At 44.5% G+C, this 27415-nt stretch overlaps 1 protein-coding gene across 2 annotated transcripts in view; it reads right to left on the reverse strand.

The window, feature by feature from the left end:
• The window catches only part of RNF126 (ring finger protein 126), a 136363-nt gene that overhangs the window by 21726 nt on the left and 87222 nt on the right, over positions 1-27415 (reverse strand). The window contains exon 7 of one of the 2 annotated variants that reach the window (XM_077254159.1): positions 22921-23344. The exons of the other annotated variant lie outside the window; for it this stretch is intronic. Coding sequence (XP_077110274.1) covers positions 22994-23344 — 351 coding nt within the window. The 3' untranslated portion in view covers positions 22921-22993. Of the gene's footprint in view, positions 1-22920; positions 23345-27415 lie in introns of those variants that run through there. 2 annotated transcript variants of the gene reach the window in all.

Consider the following 27415-nt stretch of genomic DNA (forward strand, 5'->3'; position numbering starts at 1 on the left):
TATACCACACTGTGCAGCTTCATACGGTGATGGGGGAGCATTATACCGAACTATGCAGCATTATAAAGGATGATGGAGGAGCATTATACCGCACTGTGCAGCATTATAAAGGATGATTGAGGAGCATTATACCGCACTGTGCAGCATTATGCAGTGATGGGGGAAAATTATACCACACTGTGCAGCTTCATACGGTGATGGGGGAGCATTATACCGAACTATGCAGCATTATAAAGGATGATGGAGGAGCATTATACCGCACTGTGCAGCTTCATACGGTGATGGGGGAGCATTATACTGCACTGTGGATCAATATAGGGTGATGGGGGAGCATTATACCACACTGTGCAGCATTATACGGTGATGGGGGAGCATTATAACGCACTTTGCAGCATTATACGGTGATGGGGGAGCATTATACCGCACTGTGCAGCTTCATACGGTGATGGGGGAGCATTATACCGAACTATGCAGCATTATAAAGCATGATGGAGGAGCATTATACCGCACTGTGCAGCATTATGCGGTGATGGGAGAAAGTTATACCGCACTGTGCAGCATTATGCGATGATGGGGGAAAATTATACCGCACTATGCAGAATTATAAAGGATGATGGAGGAGCACTATACCGCACTGTGCAGCGTTATGCGGTGATGGGGGAAAATTATACCGCATTGTGCAGCATTATACGGTGATGGGGGAGCATTATACCGCACTGTGCAGCATTATAAAGTATGATGGAGGAGCATTATACCGCACTATGCAGCTTCATACATTGATGGGGGAGCATTATACCGCACTATGCAGCATTATTATTTGCATCGCCCACCACATTGTATAATGCTGCACAGTGCAATATAATGCTCCCCCATCACCGTATAATGCTGCACAGTGCGGTATAATGCTCCTCCATCATCCTTTATAATGCTGCATAGTTCAGTATAATGCTCCCCCATCACCGCATAATGCTGCACAGTGCGGTATAATGCTCCTCCATCATCCTTTATAATGCTGCACAGTGCGGTATAATGCTCCTCCATCATCCGATATAATGCTGCATAGTGCGGTATAATGCTCCCCCATCACCGTATAATGCTGCAAAGTGCGGTATAATGCTCCCCCATCACCGTATAATGCTGCACAGTGCGGTATAATGCTCCTCCATCATCCTTTATAATGCTGCATAGTGCGGTATAATGCTCCCCCATCACCGTATAATGCTGCACAGTGCGGTATAACTTTCCCCCATCACCGCATAATGCTGCACAGTGCGGTATAATGCTCCTCCATCATCCTTTATAATGCTGCACAGTGCGGTATAATGCTCCTCCATCATCCTTTATAATGCTGCACAGTGCGGTATAATGCTCCTCCATCTTCTTTTATAATGCTGCACAGTGCGGTATAATGCTCCACCATCATCTTTTATAATGCTGCACAGTGCGGTATAATGCTCCCCCATCACCCTATATTGCTCCACAGTGCGGTATAATGCTGCTCCATCATCCTTTATAATGCTGCATAGTGCGGTATAATGCTCCCCAATCACCCTATATTGCTCCACAGTGCAGTATAATGCTCCCCCATCACCCTATATTGATCCTCAGTGCGGTATAATTATGGCCACCTCACAGTATAATGCTCCTTATCACTGTGTAAAGATCACCCCCATCATTGCCTTAGCCATAAACATAAAAAACACACACAGACCAGACAAAACACACACACACACACACACACACACACACGCTGTTGCGGTCAGGATTTCGCAAGGCAAGGTTCCAGGCGATTGCAGGGAGGTGAGATCAGCTGACGATCCTCCCTTCTACAGCGTGTGCGACCTGGGTGAGTCGCTTAGACACGCAGTGCGCATGCCCAGGAATCCCAGCCCCGCAATGTGAATAAATCATAAGTCACTGCGGGGCTGGGATTCACAGGCAGGGCGGCCGCACCAGGCAGGGGAAAAGAGCACAGGCGCCGGCTACTTTTGATAACAGCGGTGAGGAGGAGGCGGCGCCCAGCACAAAGAAGATGTGAGTGACAGTTGTGTGCTGTCTGAAGCAGGGGGGAAACACCGGCCCACTTGACTGAGGAGCAGGTATTTCAGACAAATTATAAAACTGACTAGATTGTGGCCCGATTCTAACGCATCAGGTATTCTAGAATATGCATGTCCCCGTAGTATATGGACAATGATGATTCCAGAATTCGCGGCAGACTGTGCCCGTCGCTGATTGGTCGAGGCAACCTTTTTGACATCATCGTCGCCATGGCAACCATTATGACATCTACGTTGATACTGTGCCCGTCGCTGATTGGTCGAGGCCCAGGCGGCCTCGACCAATCAGCGAATGAATAAACGGGACAGACAGACAGAAAAACCCTTAGACAATTATATATATAGACTAGCTGTACTACCCGGCTTCGCCCGGGTTAATGACTGCTGTTAGCAAAATAGAATGTGTTAACAAAAATTTATTCTGCACGCAAAAACCACAAAACAAATAGATAAAAATTTAATTATTAAAAGGCAAAAACTAAGCTAATAGAAGCATTTCACAACATATATTAGCTTTGTTATACTGAGAATGTCTTTGTTGCCTATATTAACCAATCAGAGCTCAGATTAATTAACTGTAGCAAAATAGAAGCTGAGCTGTGATTGGTTGCTATTGGCAGCCTGATAAATCCCCAGCCAACAGGAAGCCCTCCCCCCTGGCAGTATATATTAGCTCACACATACACATAATAGACAGGTCATGTGACTGACAGCTGCCGTATTTCCTATATGGTACATTTGTTGCTCTTGTAGTTGGTCAGCTTATTAAATCAGATTTTTATTTTTGAAGGATAATACCAGACTTGTGTGTGTTTTAGGGCAAGTTTCATGTGTCAAGTTGTGTGTGTTGAGTTGCGTGTGGCGACATGCATGTAGCGACTTTTGTGAGATGAGTTTTGTGTGGTGACATGCGTGTAGCAACATTTTGTGTGTCGAGTTGCATGTGACAGGTTAGTGTAGCAAGTTGTGTGCAGCAAGATTTGTGCATGGCGAGTTTTGCGCGTGGCGAGTTTTATGTGTGGTGCGTTTTGAGTATGTGCAAGTTTTGTGTGAGGCAACTTTAGCATGTGTTGCAACTTTCGTACATGTGGCAATTTTTCTGTGTGTGCAAGTTTTGCATGAGGTGAGTTTTCCATGAGGTGAGTTTTCCATGAGGTGAGTTTTGCACGTGTGGCGAGTTTTGCGTGAGCCTAGTTTTGCATATGGCGAGTTTTGCATGTAGCGAGTTTTGCACGTGGCGAGTTTTGAGTGGTAACTTTTGTGTTTCGACTTATGTGGCGAGGTTGGTGTGTGTGTGGTGAAATGTGTGCTGAGGGTCGTATATGTGTTCAAGCACGTGGTAGTGTGTGGCGCATTTTGTGTTTGTGTTCATATCCCCGTGTGTGGCGAGTATCCCATGTCGGGGCCCCACCTTAGCAACTGTACGGTATATACTCTTTGGCGCCATCGCTCTCATTCTTTAAGTCCCCATTGTTCACATCTGGCAGCTGTCAATTTTCCTCCAAAACTTTTCCCTTCACTTTTTCCCCATTATGTAGATAGGGGCAAAATTGTTTGGTGAATTGGAACGCGCGGGGTTAAAATTTCACCTCACAACATAGCCTATGACACTTTCGGGGTCCAGACGTGTGACTGTGCAAAATTTTGTGGCTGTAGCTGCGACGGTGCAGATGCCAATCCCGGACATACACACATACATACATACACACATTCAGCTTTATATATTAGACTAGCTGTACTACCCGGCTTCGCCCGGGTTAATGACTGCTGTTAGCAAAATAGAATGTGTTAACAAAAATTTATTCTGCACACAAAAACCACAAAACAAATAGATAGAAATGTAATTATTAAAAGGCAAAAACCAAGCTAATAGAAGAATTTCACAACATATATTAGCTTTGTGATACTGAGAATGTCTTTGTTGCCTATATTAACCAATCAGAGCTCAGGTTAATTAACTGTAGCAAAATAGAAGCTGAGCTGTGATTGGTTGCTATTGGCAGCCTGATAAATCCCCAGCCAACAGGAAGCCCTCCCCCCTGGCAGTATATATTAGCTCACACATACACATAATAGACAGGTCATGTGACTGACAGCTGCCGTATTTCCTATATGGTACATTTGTTGCTCTTGTAGTTTGTCTGCTTATTAATCAGATTTTTATTTTTGAAGGACAATACCAGACTTGTGTGTGTTTTAGGGCGAGTTTCATGTGTCAAGTTGTGTGTGTTGAGTTGCGTGTGGCGACATGCATGTAGCGACTTTTGTGAGATGAGTTTTGTGTGGCGACATGCGTGTAGCAACATTTTGTGTGTCGAGTTGCATGTGACAGGTTAGTGTAGCAAGTTGTGTGCAGCAAGATTTGTGCATGGCGAGTTTTGCGCGTGGCGAGTTTTATGTGTGGTGCGTTTTGAGTATGTGCAAGTTTTGTGTGAGGCAACTTTTGCATGTGGTGCAACTTTTGTACATGTGGCAATTTTTCTGTGTGTGCAAGTTTTGCATGAGGTGAGTTTTCCATGAGGTGAGTTTTGCGCGTTGCGAGTTTTGAGTGGTGACTTTTGTGTTTCGACTTTTATGTGGCGAGGTTGGTGTGTGTGTGGTGAATTGTGTGCTGAGGGTCGTATGTGTGTTCAAGCACGTGGTAGTGTGTGGTGCATTTTGTGTTTGTGTTCATATCCCCGTGTGTGGTGAGTATCCCATGTCAGGGCCCCACCTTAGCAACTGTACGGTATATACTCTTTGTCGCCATCGCTCTCATTCTTTAAGTCCTCATTGTTCACATCTGGCAGCTGTCAATTTTCCTCCAACACTTTTCCCTTCACTTTTTCCCCATTATGTAGATAGGGGCAAAATTGTTTGGTGAATTGGAACGCGCGGGGTTAAAATTTCACCTCACAACATAGCCTATGACGCTCCCGGGGTCCAGACGTGTGACTGTGCAAAATTTTGTGGCTGTAGCTGCGACGGTGCAGATGCCAATCCCGGACATACACACATACATACATACACACATTCAGCTTTATATATTAGATATACCTGTATGTAATCTCCTGTATATAGTATATATCTGTGTGTCATCTCCTCCTGTATATAGTATATACCTGTATGTCATCTCCTCCTATACATAGCATATACCTGTATGTCATCTCCTCCTGTATATACTATATACCTGTAGGTAATCTGCTCCTGTATATAGTATATACCTGTGTGTCATCTCCTCCTGTATGTAGTATGTACCTGCATGTCATCTCCTCCTCTATATAGTATATACCTGTGTGTCATCTCTCCTGTATATAGTATATATCTGTGTGTCATCTCCTCCTGTATATAGTATATACCTGTGTGTCATCTCCCCTGTAAATAGTATATACCTGTGTCATCTCCTCCTGTATATAGTATATAGCTGTATGTCATCTCCTCCTGTATTAGCCCTCGTTCACACGTTATTTGGTCAGTATTTTTACCTCAGTATTTTTAAGCTAAAATGGCAGCCTGATAAATCCCCAGCCAACAGTAAGCCCACCCCCTGGCAGTATATATTAGCTCACACATACACATAATAGACTGGTCATGTGACTGACAGCTGCCGGATTCCTATATGGTACATTTGTTGCTCTTGTAGTTTGTCTGCTTATTAATCAGATTTTTATTTTTGAAGGATAATACCAGACTTGTGTGTGTTTTAGGGCGAGTTTCGTGTGTCAAGTTGTGTGTGTTGAGTTGCGTGTGGCGACATGCATGTAGGGACTTTTGTGAGATGAGTTTTGTGTGGCGACATGCGTGTAGCAACTTTTTGTGTGTCGAGTTGCATGTGACAGGTTAGTGTAGCAAGTTGTGTGCAGCAAGTTTTGCGCATGGCGAGTTTTGCGCGTGGCGAGTTTTATGTGTGGTGCCTTTTGAGTATGTGCAAGTTTTGTGTGAGGCAACTTTTGCATGTGTTGCAACTTTTGTGCATGTGGCAATTTTTCTGCGTGTGCAAGATTTGCGTGTGGCGAGTTTTCCATGAGGTGAGTTTTGCACGTGTGGCGAGTTTTGCATGTGGAGAGTTTTGCGCGTGGCGAGTTTTGAGCGGCGACTTTTGTGTTTCTACTTTTATGTGGCGAGGTTGGTGTATGTGTGGTGAAATGTGCGCTGAGGGTGGTATATGTGTTTGAGCACGTGGTAGTCTGTGGCGCATTTTGTGTGTGTGTTCATATCCCCGTGGTGGTGTGGCGATTATCCCATGTTGGGGCACCACCTTAGCAACTGTACAGTATATACTCTTTGGCGCCATCGCTGTCATTCTTTAAGTCCCCCTTGTTCACATCTGGCAGCTGTTAATTTGCCTCCAACACTTTTCCTTTCATTTTTTCCCCATTATGAAGATAGGGGCAAAATTGTTTGGTGAATTGGAAAGCGCGGGGTTAAAATTTCACCTCACAACATAGCTTTGACGCTCTCGGGGCCCAGACGTGTGACTGTGCAAAATTTTGTGCCTGTAGCTGCGACGCCTCCAACACTTTTCCTTTCACTTTTTCCCCATTATGTCGATAGGGGCAAAATTGTTTGGTGAATTGGAAAGCACGGGGTTAAAATTTCACCTCACAACATAGCCTATGACGCTCTCGGGGTCCAGACGTGTGACTGTGCAAAATTTTGTGGCTGTAGCTGCGACGGTTCAGATGCCAATCCCGGACATACATACATACATACATACATACATACACACACACACACACATTCAGCTTTATATATTAGATATACCTGTATGTAATCTCCTGTATATAGTATATACCTGTGTGTCATCTCACCTATTTATAGTATATATCTGTGTGTCATCTCCTCCTGTATATAGTATAAACCTGTATGTCATCTCCTCCTATACACAGCATATACCTGTATGTCATCTCCTCCTGTATATAACATATACCTGTAGGTAATCTGCTCCTGTATATAGTATATACCTGTGTGTCATCTCCTCCTGTATATAGTATATACCTGTATGTCATCTCCTCCTGTATGTAGTATGTACCTGTATGTCATCTCCTCCTCTATATAGTATATACCTGTGTGTCATCTCTCCTGTATATAGTATATATCTGTGTGTCATCTCCTCCTGTATATAGTATATACCTGTGTGTCATCTCCCCTGTAAATAGTATATACCTGTGTGTCATCTCCTCCTGTATATAGTATATATCTGTATGTCATCTCCTCCTGTATTAGCCCTCGTTCACACGTTATTTGGTCAGTATTTTTACCACAGTATTTGTAAGCTAAATTGGCAGCCTGATAAATCCCCAGCCAACAGTAAGCCCACCCCCTGGCAGTATATATTAGCTCACACATACACATAATAGACTGGTCATGTGACTGACAGCTGCCGGATTCCTATATGGTACATTTGTTGCTCTTGTAGTTTGTCTGCTTATTAATCAGATTTTTATTTTTGAAGGATAATACCAGACTTGTGTGTGTTTTAGGGCGAGTTTCGTGTGTCAAGTTGTGTGTGTTGAGTTGCGTGTGGCGACATGCGTGTAGCAACTTTTTGTGTGTCGAGTTGCATGTGACAGGTTAGTGTAGCAAGTTGTGTGCAGCAAGTTTTGCGCATGGCGAGTTTTGCGCGTGGCGAGTTTTATGTGTGGTGCCTTTTGAGTATGTGCAAGTTTTGTGTGAGGCAACTTTTGCATGTGTTGCAACTTTTGTGCATGTGGCAATTTTTCTGCGTGTGCAAGTTTTGTGTGTGGCGAGTTTTCCATGAGGTGAGTTTTGCACATGTGGCGAGTTTTGCATGTGGAGAGTTTTGCGCGTGGCGAGTTTTGAGCGGCGACTTTTGTGTTTCGACTTTTATGTGGCGAGGTTGGTGTATGTGTGGTGAAATGTGTGCTGAGGGTGATATATGTGTTCGAGCACGTGGTAGTGTGTGGCGCATTTTGTGTGTGTGTTCATATCCCCGTGGTGGTGTGGTGATTATCCCATGTTGGGGCCCCACCTTAGCAACTGTACAGTATATACTCTTTGGTGCCATCACTGTCATTCTTTAAGTCCCCCTTGTTCACATCTGGCAGCTGTTAATTTGCCTCCAACACTTTTCCTTTCATTTATTCCCCATTATGTAGATAGGGGCAAAATTGTTTGGTGAATTGGAAAGCGCGGGGTTAAAATTTCACCTCACAACATAGCCTATGACGCTCTCGGGGTCCAGAAGTGTGACTGTGCAAAATTTTGTGGCTGTAGCTGCGACGGTTCAGATGCCAATCCCGGACATACACACACGCATACTTACATACATACATACATACATACATTCAGCTTTAGATATATAGATATATATATAGATATAGATAGATAGATAGATAGATAGATAGATAGATAGATAGATAGATAGATAATGTTATATATACTAGATTGTGGCCCGATTCTAACGCATCGGGTATTCTAGAATATGCATGTCCCCGTAGTATATGGACAATGATGATTCCAGAATTCGCGGCAGACTGTGCCCGTTGCTGATTGGTCGAGGCAACCTTTATGACAGTCACCATGGCAACCATTATGACATCTACGTCGATACTGTGCCCGTCGCTGATTGGTCGAGGCGAATTCGCGGCAGACTGTGCCCGTCGCTGATTGGTCGAGGCAACTTTTATGACATCATCGTCGCCATGCTGTGCCCGTCGCTGATTGGTCGAGGCCTGGCGGCCTCGACCAATCAGAGCCGCGGGATTTCCAGGACAGACAGACAGAAAAACCCTTAGACAATATAGATATATATATATATACTAGATTGTGGCCCGATTCTAACGCATCGGGTATTCTAGAATATGCATGTCCCCGTAGTATATGGGCAATGATGATTCCGACTGTGCCCGTCGCTGATTGGTCGAAGCAACCTTTTTAACATCGTCGCCATGGCAACCATTATGACTAGTGTTGAGCGATACCGTCCGATACTTGAAAGTATCGGTATCGGAAAGTATCGGCCGATACCGGCAAAGTATCGGATCCAATCCGATACCCGATACCAATACAAGTCAATGGGACTCAAGTATCGGACGGTATTCCTGATGGTTCCCAGGGTCTGAAGGAGAGGAAACTCTCCTTCAGGCCCTGGGATCCATATTAATGTGTAAAAGAAAGAATTAAAATAAAAAATATTGCTATACTCACCTCTCCGACGCAGCCTGGACCTCACCGAGGGAACCGGCAGCGTTGTTTGCTTAAAATTCGCGCTTTTCCTTCCTTACGTGAAGTCCCGGCTTGTGATTGGTCGCGTGCCGCCCATGTGGCTGCGACGCGACCAATCACAGCAAGCCGTGACGTAATTTTAGGTCCTTCAGGATTTTAAAATTACGTTCTGGCTTGTGATTGGTCGCGTCGCGGTCACGTGGGCGACGCGACCAATCACAAGCCGTGACGTCACGGGAGGCTGGACACTTGCGCATTTTAAAAGCCAGCAATTTTCACAAGCCAGAATGTAATTTTAAAATCCTGAAGGACCTAAAATTACGTCACGGCTTGCTGTGATTGGTCGCGTCGCGGCCACATGGGCGGCACGCGACCAATCACAAGCCGGGACTTCACGTAAGGAAGTAAACGCGCGAATTTTAAGCAAACAACGCTGCCGGTTCCCTCGCTGAGGTCCAGGCTGCGTCGGAGAGGTGAGTATAGCAATATTTTTTTATTTTAATTCTCTCTTTTACACATTTTTACATTAATGTTGTTTCGATACCGATACCCGATACCACAAAAGTATCGGATCTCGGTATCGGAATTCCGATACCCGCAAGTATCGGCCGATACCCGATACTTGCGGTATCGGAATGCTCAACACTAATTATGACATCTACGTCGATACTGTGCCCGTCGCTGATTGGTCGAGGCCTGGCGGCCTCGACCAATCAGACGCGGGATTTCCATTATGACATCATCGTCGCCATGCTATGCCCGTCGCTGATGGGGTCGAGGCCCAGGCGGCCTCGACCAATCAGTGAATGAATAAACGGGACAGTCAGACAGAAAAACCCTTAGATTATATATATATATATATATATATATATATATATATATATATATATATATATATATATAGATATATATATATAGATATATATATATATAGATATATATATATAGATATATATATATATATATATATATATATAGAGAGAGAGAGAGAGAGAGAGAGAGAGAGAGAGAGAGAGAGAGTGTATATATATATATATATATATATATATATATATATATATATATATATATATATATATATATATATATATACACATATACACATACACACACACACACGCACATATATATTTTTTTAACAGATATATATATCTATATATCTCTAAGGGTCACTTCCGTCTTTCTGGATATTCATTGGTCGCGGCCTCTGTCTGTCATGGTAATCCAAGTCGCTGATTGGTCGCGGCAAAACGGCCACTACCAATCAGACGGGCACAGTCCGGCGGCAAAATGGCCCTCCTTCCTCCCCGCAGTCAGTGCCCGCTCCATAATCCCCTCCAGTCAGTGCTCAGACAGGGTTAATGGCAGCGGTAACGGACCGCGTTATGCAGCGGTGTAATGCACTCCGTTACCGCTGCTATTAACCCTGTGTGACCAACTTTTTACTATTGATGCTGCCTATGCGGCATCAATAGATAAAAGAGCTATTGTTAAAAATAATAATAATAAAAAAAAATCGTTATATACTCACCGTTCGTCGGCCCCCAGATCAGGAACAGGCCTTCCCCGCTCCTCGCGACGCTCCGGTGACCACTCCATGCATTGCGGTCTCGCGAGATGACGTAGCGGTCTCGCGAGACCGCAATGCACTCTTGGGACCGGAGCGTCGGTAACCGCTTCGCCTGGATCCGGGGCCAACGGAAGGTGAGTACCGTATTTTCCGGCGTATAAGACGACTTTTTAACCCCTAAAAATTGTCCCAAAACTCGGGGGTCGTCTTATACGCCGCGTACGGCGTGTGCAGGGAGTGATCCTGGATGTTCCCAGGGTCTGAAGGAGAGGAAACTCCTTCAGGCCCTGGAATCCATATTCATGTAAAAAATGAATATGACGTCGATGACGTCGCGGTCAGGTGACCGGTCACGGACCAATCACAAGACCGTGACATCATCGTAGGTCCTTCACGCTCTGCAATTCTTAGGAACGGAGGCAGACGCTTGCAGCGGTGACAGCCAGGCTTCTCGGAGGGGTGAGTATATCCATATTTTTTATTTTTATTCTTTATTTTTTACATGAATATGGATCCTATGGCCTGAAGGAGAGTCTCCTCTCCTCCAGACCCTGGGAACCACACGCCGTATAAGATGACTGGGCGTATAAGATGACCCCCGCCTTATACAGCGGGCATATCCCAAATTCCATATTTTATATGGATAAGTTGGGGGTCGTCTTACACGCCCAGTCATCTTATACACCAGAACATACGGTATATAACAATTGTTTATTTTAATTTTTTTTTTTTTTTTTTTTTAACACTGCGTGGGCTGTGCAGTACACTGCGTGGGCTGTGCAGTACACTGCGTGGGCTGTGCAGTACACTGCGTGGGCTGTGCAGTACACTGCGTGGGCTGTGCAGTACACTGCGTGGGCTGTGCAGTACACTGCGTGGGCTGTGCAGTACACTGCGTGGGCTGTGCAGTACACTGCGTGGGCTGTGCAGTACACTGCGTGGGCTGTGCAGTACACTGCGTGGGCTGTGCAGTACACTGCGTGGGCTGTGCAGTACACTGCGTGGGCTGTGCAGTATACTACGTGGCCTGTTATATACTGCATGGCCGGCCGCAAACAATCAGCGACAGGCGCAGTCCGGCTGCGAATTGGCGCAGGATTTGAACCAAGCTTCGCTAATTGGTCGCGGCCGGCCGAATCCTGTGTATTCAATGTATTATTCTCAAATCTTCATAAATAAACTACATACATATTCTAGAATACCAGATGCGTTAGAATCGGGCTACCATCTAGTATATACAGTTATATGAAAACGTTTGGGCACCCCTATTAATCTTGAGCTTAATGTTTTATAAAAATTGTTTTTTTTGCAACAGCTATTTCAGTTTCATATATCTAATAACTGTTGGACACAGTAATATTTCTGCCTTGAAATGAGGTTTATAGTACTAACAGAAAATCTGCATTCAAACAAAATTTGACAGGTGCATAAGTATGGGCACCCTTATCATTTTCTTGTTTTAAAGGTAACCTGTCACACCCAAAATCGATGGTGAGGTAAGCTCACCGTCATCAGGGGCTTATCTACAGCATTCTGTAATGCTGTAGATAAGCCCCCGATGTTACCTGAAAGAGGAGAAAAAGAGGTTATAATATACTCACCCAGGGGCGGTCCCGCTGCGGTCCGGTCAAATGGGTGTCTCAGGTCCGCTCCGACGCCTCCTATCTTCATTTCATGACGTCCTCTTCTGGTCTCCGCACCGCGGCTTCGGCGCAGGCGTACTTTGCTCTGCCCTCAACAGGGCAGACAAAGTATTGTAGTGCGCAGGCGCCTGGCCTCTCTGACCTTACTGGCGCCTGCGCACTGCAGTACTTTGCTCTGCCCTCAACAGGGCACACAAAGTACGCCTGCGCCGAAGCCGCGGTGCGGAGACCAGAAGAGGACGTCATGGAATTAAGATGGGAGGAGCTGTACCGGACTGGAGACGCCCATCGGAGCGGGACCGCCCCTGGGTGAGTATAATCTAATGTTTTTATCCTCTTTCTGGTAACATCGGTAGCTTATCTACAGCATTACAGAATGCTGTAGATAAGCCCCTGATGCCGGTGAGCTTACCTTACCATCGATTTTGGGGGTGACAGGTTCGCTTTAAATACTTTTACCTACTTTTTACTGACTTACTAAAGCACTTTTTTGGGTTTTGTAACCTCATTGAGCTTTGAACATCATAGCCAGGTGTATGCAATCATGAGAAAAGCTACTTATCCCCTTAAAGGGCCACTGTCACCCCCTCCAGCCGTTATAAACTATAAGAGCCACCTTGTGCAGCAGTAATGCTGCAGTCTAACAAGGTGGCTCTTTTAGTTTTTGATTCCGTTATTCCCTCAATAAAGCGTTTTAAAATTTGCCCTAACTACCTGTCTGCAGACCTGGAGGCGGTCCGAAGCCTCCTCTGTGAATCTCCCAACGGCCGTCACTCTTCTCTTCTGGGGATGTGGTCGGCGCCCCCTTCGCGCTGTTTCTTCTTAAATCCGGCGCCTGCGCTGTGCGTGCCTGCCTGTGACAGGCGCAGTCTTCATTGTCCGTCATAGGTCAGATGCAGGGTGCCTGACTGCGCCTGTGCCGGCTGTGCGGCCACCCTGTTGCTGAATCCCCGCCCCGCACTGTGTTATTCATTATGCACAGTGCGGGGCTGGGGTTCCTGGGCATGCGCACTACTCTGTTCAGAAGGTCCCCCAGCTCAGACGCTCCCCCAGCTCCCCCGCCTTCCAGCGTTATTTGCGGCTGCTTCATTCCAAACACTGGCAAGGAAACCTGTATATTACGGCAACGATGGAAGGCGGGGGACCGGGGGAGCGTCTGAACAGCGCAGTGCGCATGCCCAGGAACCCCAGCCCCGCACTGTGCATAATGAATAACACAGTGCGGGGCGGGGATTCAGCAACAGGGTGGCCGCACTGCCGGCACAGGCGCAGTCAGGCACCCTGCATCTGACCTATGACGGACAATGAAGACTGCGCCTGTCACAGGCAGGCACGCACAGCGCAGGCGCCGGATTTAAGAAGAAACAGCGCGAAGGGGGCGCCGACCACATCCCCAGAAGAGAAGAGTGACGGCCGTTGGGAGATTCACAGAGGAGGCTTCGGACCGCCTCCAGGTCTGCAGACAGATAGTTAGGGCAAATTTTAAAACGCTTTATTGAGGGAATAACGGAATCAAAAACTAAAAGAGCCACCTTGTTAGACTGCAGCATTACTGCTGCACAAGGTGGCTCTTTTAGTTTATAACGGCTGGAGGGGGTGACAATGGCCCTTTAATGACAGCCAATACGTCTTTTAACTGACCTGAGATATAAGAGAATAGCAGCTCCATACAGGTGACAATCCAGTAGCTGTCGGCTGTCCACTATAGTTGACAACTTGCTGTATCAGCCATGATCAGTATTTGCACCTTCCAAATCTGTTTAACCTCCTTAGATGCTGCTGTCAATAGTGACTACATCATTATAAATGGTTAACAGAGTGTGAGGGCTTCTTAGTTATCCAAACTGGTGCCCTCAGATCATGATTGTGGGGTCCTGATGTTTGCCATAGCAATTCACGACCAAATAGCGGCCTATAGGCTGCGTTCACACTTAGAGTCTGACAGCTGTAGTAATCTGTTCAGAAGTTAGAGGCATTTAGGTGGTAAAAATACACATTTTCATTTCTGTCATACCACTTTGCATTAATTCCTGTAAAGCACCTGAAGGGTTAATAAAGTACCTGACTGCAGTTTTTAATGTGTTAGGGGGTGCTGTTTTTAAAATGGTATCACGTTTGAGGGTTTCCCAATATATGGGACCCCTAAAGTCACTTCAAACATGGATAAGTCCCTAAAAAGATACATTTTGTAAATTTCCTTGAAAAAAATGAAAAACTGCTGCTACATTTTTAAACCTCCTAAAATGCTAACAAAATAAAATAACATTTTACAAATGGTGCTGATGTAAAGCCGACATGAGGGAAATGTTATTTATTAATGGTTTGCTGTGGTATCACCATCTGGATTAAAGGGATAATCATTCAAATTTAGAAGATTGCCAATTTTTTAACTATTTTCGCAAATTTTGGATATTTTTTTTTTTTTATAAGTAAACAAAACATATTGACCTAAATTTACCATTATCATAAAGTATAATGTGTCACGAAAAAAAAAATCTCAAAATCACTGGGATTTGTTGAAGCATTGCAGAGTTATTACCACATAAAGTGACACTGGTCACATTTAAAAAAATTTGTCTGTCACTAAGGGGTTAAAAAGTGGCCACTTGCAAGTTGTTCTCCTGTTTGAATCTCCTTTGAAGAGTGGCATCATGGGATCCTCAAAACAACTGTCACATGATCTGAAAACAAAGATTATTCAACATAGTTGTTCAGGGGAAGGATACAAAAAGCTGTCTCAGAGATTTAACCTGTCAATTTCCACTGTGAGGAACATAGTAAGGAAATGGAAGAACACAGGTACAGTTCTTGTTAAGGCCAGAAGTGGCAGGCCAAGAAAAACATCAGAAAGGCAGAAGAAGAAGAATGGTGAGATCAGTCAAGGACAATCCTCAGACCACCTCCAGAGAGCTGCAGCAACAACTTGCTGCAGATGGTGTCACTGTGCATCGGTCAACTATACAACGCACTTTGCACAAGGAGAAGCTGTATGGGAGAGTGATGCGAAAGAAGCCGTTTCTGCAAGCACGCCACAAACAGAGTCGGCTGAGGTATGCAAAAGCACATTTGGAGAAGCCAATTTATTTTTGGAAGAAGGTCCTGTGGACTGATGAAACCAAGATTGAGTTGTTTTGTCATACAAAAAGGCGTTATGCATGGCGGCAAAAAAAAAAAAAAACAGCATTCCAAGAAAAACACTTGCTACCCACAGTAAAATTTGGTGGAGGTTCCATCATGCTTCGGGGCTGTGTGGCCAATGCCGGCATCGGGAATCTTGTTAACGTTGAGGGACGCATGGATTCCTCTCAGTATCAGCAGATTCTCGACAATAATGTTCATGAATCAGTGACAAAGTTGAAGTTACGCAAGGCATAGATCTTTCAGCAAGACTATGATCCAAAACACCGCTCCAAATCTACTCAGGCATTCATGCAGAGGAACAATTACACTGTTCTGGAATGGCCATCCCAGTCCCCAGACCTGAATATCATTGAACATCTGTGGGATCATTTGAAGAGGGCTGTCCATGCTCGGCGACCATCAAACTTAACTGAACTGGAATTGTTTTGTAAAGAGGAATGGTCAAAAATACCTTCATCCAGGATCCAGGAACTCATTAAAAGCTACAGGAAGCGACTAGAGGCTGTTATTTTTGCAAAAGGAGGATCTACTAAATATTAATGTCACTTTTCTGGTGAGGTGCCCATACTTATGCACCTGTCAAATTTTGTTTGAATGCAGATTGCACATTTTCTGTTAGTAATGTTTCTGCCTTGAAATGAGGTTTATTGTACTGTGTCCAACAGTTATTAAATATATGAAACTGAAATAGCGGTTGCAAAAAAACCAATTTTTATAAAACATTAAGCTTAAGATTAATAGGGGTGCCCAAACTTTTTCATATAATTGTCTAAGGGGTACTTCAGTCTGTCTGCAACTTCCATCACGGAAATCCCGCGTCGCTGATTGGTCTCGCCAGCTGCTTGTCATGGCTGCCGCGACCAATCAGCGACGGGCACAGTCAGATTAGTCCCACCCTACTCCCCTGCAGTCAGTACCCGGCGCCAACATAATCCCCTCCAGTCACCGCTCATACAGGGTTAATGCCAGCGGTAACGGACCGCGTTATGCCGCAGGTAACACTCAGTTAACGCTGCTATTAACCCTGTGTGTCCCCAACCTTCCGACGTCGCGGCTGTTCTCGGCAGTGCAAGCGACAGGTTCCGGTGCCAAGGATACTACGTGTTCCTACAATATACTACGTGGCTATGTTATATACTACGTGGCTCTGCTATATACTACGTCGGTTGTGTTATATACTACGTCACTGTGAAATATAGTACGTAGCCTGTGCTATATATACTACCTACGTATTCTAGAATACCTGATACGTTAGAATCGGGCCACCATCTAGTTAGTTAGTGTATGTATGTATGTATGTATGTATGTATGTATGTATGTATGTATGTATGTATGTATGTATGTATGTATGTGTGTGTGTGTATATATATATATATATATATACACACACATACGCACACACACATATATACACACACATACATATACACACACACACATATACACACTTTTTTTTTTTTTATTACAAAAAAAATATATAAGTTAAAAAATAAAAATCAAGCACACACATTTGGTATCGCCGCGTTCAGAATTGCCCGATCCAATTAAAAAAGAAGAAGAAAAAAAAAAAAGACTAACCTAATCGCAAAATGGCTTAGCGAGAAAAAAGTCAAAGCACCAGAACTACGTTTTATTTGGTCGCCACGACATTGAATTAAAATGCAATAATGGGCGATCAAAAGAACATATCTGCACCAAAATGGCATCATTAAAAACGTAAGCTCAGCACGCAAAAAATAAGCCCTCACCCGACCAGTTATCATGAAAAATGGAGACGCTACAGGTATCGGAAAATGGCGCAGTTTTTTTCTTAAACAAAGCTTGGAATTTTTTTTTCACCACTTAGATATAAAAAGAACCTAGACATTTTTGGTGTCTATGAACTCTTAATGATCTGGAGAATCATATTGGAAGGTCAGTTTTAGCATTTATTGAACATAGCAAAAAAGCCAAACAAAAAACAAGTGTGGGATTGCACTTTTTTTGCAATTCCACCGCACTTGGATTTTTTTTCCCCATTTTATACACGACCTGGTAAAATCAAAAGTACAACTCGTCCTGCAAAAAACAAGCCCTCACATGGCCATATTGATGAAAAAATAAAAAAGGTTATGGCTCTGGGAAGAAGGTGAGCAACAACAAAAATACCTCCGGGGGTTAAAAATATAAAACGTTCAGATCACCCAACATTCAAAATAAAACAACAACAAAAAAATAAAACCACATATTTGGCATCGTCGTGTTCAGAATCACCTGATCTATATAAAAACAAAAAATTAATTCATTTGGTAGACGGTGTAATGAGAAAAAAAGAAAGATACGAAAAATGAAAAGAAAAAAAAAAGTTACTTTTTCTTGTTGCTGCAACATTGCAATAACAGGCAATTAAAAGATCACATCTTCAGCAAAATGGAATCAATAAAAACGTTAGCTCGGCACGTGAAAAATAAGCCCTCACCCAGCCCGATCAATGGAGACGTTACGGGTCAAGGAAAATGGCGACATCTTTGGATTTTTCTTCACCACTTAAATAACAAATAACGTATACATGTTTTATGTCTGTGAACTCGTAATGACCTGGAGAATCATAATGGTAGGTCAGTTTTAGCATTAATGAACATGGTTAAAAAAATAAAATAAAAACTGTGGATTTGCACTTTTTTGGAAATTTCACAGCACTTTGAATTTATTTTTCCGTTTCTTGTTGTACTTTTGAACAGCACCATTGATACAGGGCAATAAGCAAGCAGTTTGGTGAGAAGACAACAACTGTTGGCACAACTTTTAGAAAATGGAAGCAACAAAGATGACAATCTTCCTCAGTCTGGAGCTCCATGTAGGATCTCACCTCGTGGAGTAAGGACGATTCCAAGAAAGGTCAGGAATCAGCCTAGAACTACACTGGAGGATATGGTCAAATGACCTGAAGAGAGCTGGGACCGGAGTTTCAAACATTACCGTTAGTAACACACTACACCTTCATGGATTAAAATCCTGCAGGGCACGCAAGGTCCCCTTGCTCACGCCAGCACATGTCCGGGCCCATTTGTACTTCGTTAATGCATATACAGACGAGACATGGGAGGTGGTCATGTGGTCAGAGAAGACCAAAATAAAACTTTTTGACATTAACTCCACTCGCTGTGTTTGGAGGAAGGATGAGTCCAGCTCCAAAAACACCATCCTAATGGTGAAGCATAGTGGGGGAAAAATCATACCTTGGGGTGGTTTTCTGCAAAGGGCACACGACGACTGAACCGTATTGAGAGGAGGATGGATGGGGTCATGCATCGTGAGATTTTGGCAGACAACCTCCTTTCCTTAGTCTGGGTTCATATTGCGTTGCAGGCGTCCGTTAGACGGACTACGTTGCACCGCGGCATAACGCGGTGTATCGCAGTCCCTCAACGTTGCCATTAATTCCTATGTCGGACGCATCCCTAGCGCACGCTCACAATGGGCGTGCGCTAGCGATGTACCGTCACTGCTAGTGCAGATAGAGCATCTGCTAGCTCTATCTGCACTAGTGCGATGGAATGTTGGCACTTGCGTTAACAGCAGCCCGTTTACGCATGTGTTGAACGGGCTGCTGTTAACACAATGTGAACCTAGCCTTAGTAAGAACATTGAAAATGGGTCGCGGCTCGGTTTTCCAGCATGACAATGACCTGAAACACAGCCACGGCAACTAAGGAGTGGCTCCGTAAGAAGCATTTCAAGGTACTGAAGCCTAGCCAGTCTACAGAACTGAACCAAATAGAAAATATTTGGAGGGAGCTGAAACTCAATGTTGCCCAGTGGCAGCCGTGAAACCTGAAATATCTGGAGCAGATCTGTATGGAACAGTGAGCCAATATCCCTGCTGCAGTGTGTGCAAACTTAGTCAAGAAGTACATGAAACGTCTGACCTCTAAATGCAAACAAAAGTTTTTGTACCAAGTATTAAAGGAAACCTGTCACCCCTAAAATGGAAGTTGAGCTAAGCCCACCAGCATCAGGGGCTTATCTAGAGCATTCTGTAATGCTGCAGATAAGCCCCCGATGTAACCTGAAAGATGAGAAAAAGAGGTTAAATTATACTCACCCAGGGGTGGTCCCGCTGCGGTCCGGTCCTATGGGCATCGCGGTCTGGTCCGGGGCCTCCCATCTTTATAGGATGACGTCCTCCTCTTGTCTTCAAGCTGCGGCTCTGGCGCAGGTGTACTTTGTCTGCCCTGTTGAGGGCAGAGCAAAGTACTGCAGTGCGCAGGCGCCGGGCCTCTCTGACCTTTCCTAGTGCCTGCGCACTGCAGTACTTTGCTCTGCCCTCAACAGGGCAGACAAAGTACACCTGCGCCGGAGCCGCAGCGTGAAGACAAGAGGATGTCATCGTAAGAAGATGGGAGGCCCTGGACCGCGATGCCCATCGGATCGGACCGCCCACCCAGGTGAGTATAATCTAACCTCTTTTTCTCATCTTTCAGGTTACATCGGGGGCTTATCTACAGCATTACAGAATGGTGTAGATAAGCCCCTGATGCTGGTGGGCTTAGCTCAACTTTCATTTTGGGGTGACAGGTTCCCTTTAAGTTCTGTTTTTCTATTGTATCAAATACTTATTTCTTGCAATAAAATGCAAATTATGTAAAAATTAGTGATGAGCGAATATACTCGTTACTCGAGATTTCTCGAGCATGCTCGGGGGTCCTCCAAGTATTTTTGTGTGCTCGGAGTTTTAGTTTTTATTGCCGCAGCTGAATGAATTACATCTGTTAGACAGCTTAAGTACATGTGGGGATTCCCTAGCAACCAGGCAACCCCCACATGTACTTATGCTGGCTATCAGATGTAAATCATTCAGCTGTGGCAAGAAAAATTAAAAAACTCCGAGCACTAAAAAATTACTTGGAGGACCCCCGAGCATGCTCGAGAAATCTCGAGTAACGAGAATATTCGCTCATCACTAGTAAAAATCATACAATGATTTTCAAATGGTGCTATATAAATAAATAATAACAATAGTCTGGATTTTTTTTTAGAGTGTCTGTCTCTCACAGTTGTGTACCTACGATAAAAATTACAGACCTCACCAGTCTCTGTAGGTGGGAAAACTTGCAAAATCGTCAGTGTATGAAATACTTATTTTTCATACATATTGATTCTCACAGCTTACACCCAACACTCACTGAGACCAAAGGAGAGGGTCCAGCTCCAGGTAAAACCAATGCATTTAATCGTAGAAAATTTTTTAAAAGTGTTTCATCTTTTCGAGTCTATGGCATTGATAAAGTGATTAGACATAACGGGGAGGTGATCACATGATAAGACTGCGTAGCAGGGAAGCCTTTAGGATTTATAAATTTAGATACCTGTGTACCCTAGGTCTGAATATGTGCAATGAGATTATGTTTTATATTGAGATTATATTATATTACTTGCTATACATATTCTTATGCTTTGTCACTTTACTGTTATTTCTTGTGTATTGTTTTAAATTTCATGTACCTTTTGTGAGGCAGTGACCGGGGTCATATGCGAGGGTCACTATGTGTACCCCAGGATGTGCACAGAAGCGTATTGAGGCCGTGGAAGTGCATTGCAGTCACAGGCATAGCTGTGATTGCAATGCAGAATAAAATAGTGTGTTGGTCTTGGGCACGCTATTTGTCCAAGGCAGATTTAGGAAAACCTGCCATGGGCTTTTATTTTTGAAACAGACTACAGGAAGGTAGTGGGCAAGTCCGTTTCCTCCCTGGCCAAGTTTTCCATGTGGCCTAAGGCTACGTTCACATTTGCGTCTTGCGACGCAGCGTCGTCGACGCGCAACGACGCATGCGTCATGCGCCCCTATCTTTAACATTGGGGGCGCATGGACATGCGTTGTCATGCGTTTTGGTGCGTTGCACGACGCATGCGTCGTTTGGCCGCACCTGGCGGGGCGCAGTTGACGCTACATGTTGCAGTTTTGTAGCGTCGTAAAAACGCATGCGTCGCACGTGCGTCGTAAGTGCGTTACAATCCCCATTGAAACCAATTGACAACGCACGGGACGCAAGTGCGTGCGTCGTGCATGCGTTGTGCGACGAATGCGTCGTTAAATAAAATTAAACAAAAAGTGTCTAGACTGTGTCTAGACAGTGGAGAAACATCCCCCATATATAAAAAAAATATTTGCATTGTTTGTCACTTTTCTGCAGCATACCACAGAGACCAGACCTCATCATCTGCTTTCAAGAGATGTAAGTATAGAATGATTCTGCGCATTTTCTACATGTTTTATTTTTAAATTGTTTATTGCAAGTTGTGTCTGTTTATTTCTGCACTGTAGTGTACATGGACATTGTTGTATTTTTATTCTGGTTGTGATGTATGGCGTTGTATATGATGGCGTTTCATTGTCTCCGGCCTTATTGGTTTTATTGTAAAGTATGGTGGTGTATCCAGGATTGACTTATCTTTCCTTTATTTTTTGGGTTGTTATTTTTTTTCTGAAATCTATTGTGCTGTTTATTTTGGGTTGTTCGTGCATGCGGTTGTTCCACTGTGTTTTTTTTCAAATAGAAATGTTTTCTTTTTTAATCATGTTCTGATTAATTTTTTGGCTTCATATGTAGCCGTACTTATTTATTTTGTTATTTTTTTCTATTGTAACGTATGGCGGTATGGTTTGCCTTTTCTTGTGCCTTTTGGAAATCAATGTTGTAAATTTTTTGTTGATAAAAATCTGTGTCTTTTTGGATTAGTACATAGGGTCTGTCTGTTTATTTGTTTTGTTATCTTTCCTGGGACTGGTATTATGCTTTTGCTATACTCTGGCATTGTGTCGTCTCTGCCATTGTTTTTTATTTCAATGTATGGCGGTGTTGTTTGCTCAGCGCTAGTTCAGTTGGCATTGTACTATGAGTGCACTGTTCGTTGTGGTCGTAATGTTAATGTATGGATTTTTTGATATTTTCCTATATGTGCCTCTGTATTGTGCATAGTCAAATAATTAAATTTTTTTCATTTCAGAATTTCATCTCGTCACTACAATGGCCAGCGACTCGAGCCACACGACACCGCTGGGGAGTCCGGTGAGTACATGATCTACTGTTGCTTACTATTCGGTGTCATTTGTAGACGTGTCACTCAATTTTTAATCACTATTTTCCAGGCTTCTTCAAGTGAGGAGGAACAGAACCAGCAGGAGCAGCGACCTCGGGGCCAAGCTGTGGTGTCAAGCCGGCGAGTAAGTTTTTTTTAAAACAACCTTTTCAATTTTTTTTTTTTCCTTACAATTTATTTTTGATTTTTTTTTTTCGGGGGGGGGGGGGGGGGGGGGGTGGGAGGGAGGCCAAATTTTATTTATATTGCAAACATTAATGTTTTCCAATTATTCTAGGTTTCACAACGGGACCAGGATGAGGGCATAGACATTGACATCATGGTCGCCTCTATCCAGGAGCGAGGCCCGTTGTGGGACAGCCGTGACCCCCGGCACGCAGACCAGGTGGTTTTGAGACGAATGTGGGCTGAGGTGGCAAAATCGCTGTGGGATGGCTTTGACAGCGCTTCACCCACGGACAAAGATAAATTTGGTAAGTATTGCCGAAATGCCGCTCTGACCCATCATGCCAGGATACCCAACCGTCTGTGATGTGTTCTACTTTTGTAGCATCGCACACGGTTGCGGTATCAGTTAAAAAAAAAAAAGTTTTCTCACCTTTATTTTTTTGTTTGCCTTTTTCACAGTCAAAAAATTGAAGACCAGATGGCGCTCCATGAAGGACCGTTTCAATCGGGGCCTGCGGAAGGAGGGACAGACTCGTAGTGGTGCTGCTGCGGCAAGGACATCAACATACAAGTACGGCACAATTCTTCAGTTCCTGAGACCGGTCCTTGCCCGCCGACAGTAAGTATACCTATTTCCACACATTGGGTATTGCACAACATGCATATTCACGTAGTATATTCCCCAGCCACGTAGTTTATTGCCCAGTCATTTATTATATTGCCCAGTGACGTAGTATACAGCACACAGACACATAGTATATTGGCCAGCCACGTGCAATATTTCATAGTGGCGTAGTATATTGCCCATCCAGGTTTATCACAGTTTCAAATAAAAAAAATTAACATAATAGACACGGGAGACCTTGTAGTCCACGGCAGGTCCTGTTCCCAGGGTTGGTCTGATCGCAGGACCTGTGGTGACGTCTCGGTCACATGACCGTGACGTCATGGCAGTTCCGACGATAACCGTAAACCATGGCGGCCGTTACAAACGGCAACCATGGGTAAGAATAGCTTGGTAATTTTTTTTTAAAAAAAGGTTTAAATTTTTAATATTGATGCGGCATAGGCCGTGTCAATAGTAAAAATTTGGTTACATCTTACGGCGGCAATGGTTACCGCCGGTAAGTGTTTATCGATGACAAAGGGTGTAGTATGCGGGCAACAGGCATTCACTGCGGGGAGTAAGGCGTGGCCATTTAATTCAGGGCTGTGCCCGGCGCTGATTGGTCGCGTCAGCCATGACAGGCAGCTGGCCGTAACAATCAGCAAGTAATACCGTTAGGACTGACAGACGGAAGTGACCCTTTACAGTGTGTGATGCAATGTTAACTTTTTATTACACACAGGAGGTGGCGAATGTGGAATGTTATATTTTGTATACTAATGTTTTCCTTATGTTTTCACAGAACACAGCAGCACCCACGAGCCTGTTCGGCCCTCTGGAGGGGTCCTTCGTGAATCGCCATCTGACCAGTCACAGCCATCCCACAGCGAGAGCAGGCGCTCCTTCCTTCGGGTCTTCCCGACAGCGACAGCGGGCCTCGGACAGGCCGCTAATGCCCGAATTTTTACATTTGAGCACGGTCTTCCAGAATTGTTTCAAGGCGCTGGGCGATAGAATGGCCACAGCTCTGTCCAATATCGACCGGCGCCTTGAGACTATGGAATCCGAGCTCTCGAGGCCGGCAATACATTTCTTTAGTGCCATTGCGAAGGGCATGGTGGAACATCTTACGCCGGAACTCCAGATTTCGGTGATGCAGGCCTGCAACAATGCTTACGTGACTGCTCTGCAGCAGGCTCGGGTCATGCAGTCAGCAACTACAATGCCTGTAGTACCATCGCTGGCTAGCATGACTCCGACTCCTGCTGCAGAGCACCCACACAGAGTTCCGCGTGCCGAGGGCCACCGCCACCGACACCATAGAACAGAGCCACAAAGTCCTGCTCCTGCCAGGCCTTCAAGGGCACAAAGACGCCACGCAGAACAACACCCAGAGGGAGAGAGGAGAAAACGGCCAAAAACAAGAACATCTACGGCGGCTCTGGCTGCTCCAATAACACCGAGCTCTCGGCCGGGGTCTAGCCGGAGCAGGAGTAGCCAGAGCCAGTCCACAGTGCCAAGGACACTGGTCGTGCCTCCTCCCTCCCCTCCTGCGTTGGCATTCTCGCCACCGTCGACCACAGGGTGGTCAGACGTCGGCATACCTTCAAGCATTGTGCAGTATGGTGGTTCCTCCTCCTCCTCCACCCCCCCCCCCCAAACTGGTGGATATCAATCACCATTAATTGCAGAAGTTCCTACCCCTTAGAACCTTTCCCCATTTTTCTTTTTGTGTCACCCTTAATAAAATTGTTATTTTGATATCACAATTTGAGTTTCTTGGTCTACAATAAAGTTTGCACAAAACACACAGTGCGCCGTACACACAAATCTTGTGTTTTTAACACCTCATATCTGCAATGTCTGACACAATTTTATCCAGTTTGTTGTAATTTTTTTTTGGCTGTCTCTCATTGCACTATGAGGTGTTACAAACACAAAGAGGATTAAAAAAATATATCAATTTTCAAACCTACTGTAAAGGTACCGTCACACATAATTTAGTTAACAACATCGTTGCTTTTTGTGATGTAGCAACGATATCGTTAATGAAATAGTTATGCGTGACAGCGACCAACGATCAGGCCCCTGCTGGGAGATCGCAGGTCGATGAGAATGATCAGGACCTTTTTTTGGTCGCTGATCACCCGCTGTCATCGCTGGATCGGCGTGTGTGACACCGATCCAGCGATGTCTTCACTGGTAACCAGGGTAAATATCTGGTTACTAAGCGCAGGGCCGCTTAGTAACCTGATGTTTACCCTGCTTACCATTGTAACAGTAAAAAAACAAACAAACAGTACATACTTACATTCCAGTGTCTGCCACGTCCCTCGCCGTCATCTTCCCGCACTGACTGACACTGAGTCCCGGCCGTAAATTAAAAGCAGAGCACACCGGTGATGTCAACGCTGTGCTGTGCTTTAGGGCCGGCACAGTGCGGGAAGCTGACGGCGATGGACGTGGCAGACACCGTAATGTAAGTATGTTTTTTTTGTTTCTTTTAAACATTTACAATGGTAAACAGGGTAAACATCGGGTTACTAAGCGAGGCCCTGCACTTAGTAACCCGATGGTTACCCTGGTTACACAGGCACTTCGTCATTGTTGGTCACTGGAGAGCTGTCTTTGTGACAGCTCTCCAGCAACCACACAACGACTTAACAACGATCACGGCCAGGTCGTATCGCTGGTCGTGATCGTTGGTTAATCGTTTAGTGTAACGGTACCTTAAGGTTATTGGTCAGGTGAGGTGGTAGCAATGTTCACGTGGCCAAGTGTCGCCACTATTTGACTCTGGACATATTCCAGCATCCTGAGTTCAATAGTGTTAACTCACTAGAGTTGAGCGAACATGATCGTCTCCCTCGTCAAGCAAAACACTTGCATACTAGTAGCATATGGGCCCCGGCTTCATGGAGTGCGGATTATGATCTGCAGCCACATGTTCAGAGGCTGTGTGACAGGCAGAACACATGCACATCCAAGGCCTATTTGTTGGCCTCGCCATGCATGTGTAGTGCCTGTCACACAGCCGCGGCACATGCAGCGGCAGAAAACCTGCTTCAGCCCTCACGCTCCATGATGCCAGGTTCCATATGCAAATAGTCTGCAAGATTAATTGCTTGACAAGGTGGGAGCCGATCATGTTCACTTTTAAAACTATGGAACACACGGCTATGTGAAAAATTTGGTTGTTTTGTCAGAGTCAATTTGGGAACTGGTGCTCACATTACTACATTTTGTGGTACACACATTTGGTTCGAGAACATTGGATTTGTTTTAAAAAATTTTTTTATTGTCAACAACATTGTAAACATAGGGGAGCATTTTTTTTGGGAAACGGAAAAGCACAATAAAGAACTTTATTTCAAAACACAACACAGTAGAAAATCACGGTACATTACAACATTTAAAGAACATTGCATTACGCTGGTAAAATGTCATGGACTCAATAGTGTTTAATTCTTTAAATGACAGTGTTAAGATTTTTATTAATCACAATAAATGTAGTTACAGTTCAGCAGGATAAAGTACTGTTTCTACATTAAACCATTTGATCTTGCCATGACACACGTCCAACATCTGAAACAAAATATGAAGCAAATCGATCCCTCATCTGAGCAATTTCCAAAGTTGTCCTCAGAGGATGATCTTGGTAATCGGGCAATGGGTTTGGTATGGGTTCATCTAGTTCCACGTTGACTCTCTTTGGCAATAACATAATTGTGTAGAACCACACAAGCCTTCACCACCTGATCAACTGTCTCAATTTTCAGATTTATAGCGGATCCTAAAATCCGCCATTTGGAGACAAGGATTCCAAAGGCACACTCCACAGTTCTTCTGGCCCTGGACAGTCTATAATTAAAAATACTTTTTGTGTGGTCCAAACCACGACTGGAGTAGGGTTTCAGTAGGTTGGCACACATTTGAAATGCCTCATCACCAACAACCACAAATGGCATTGCCGGCC

The sequence above is a fragment of the Ranitomeya variabilis genome, chromosome 1 (assembly GCF_051348905.1).
Source record: "Ranitomeya variabilis isolate aRanVar5 chromosome 1, aRanVar5.hap1, whole genome shotgun sequence".
Lineage (NCBI taxonomy): Eukaryota > Metazoa > Chordata > Amphibia > Anura > Dendrobatidae > Ranitomeya > Ranitomeya variabilis.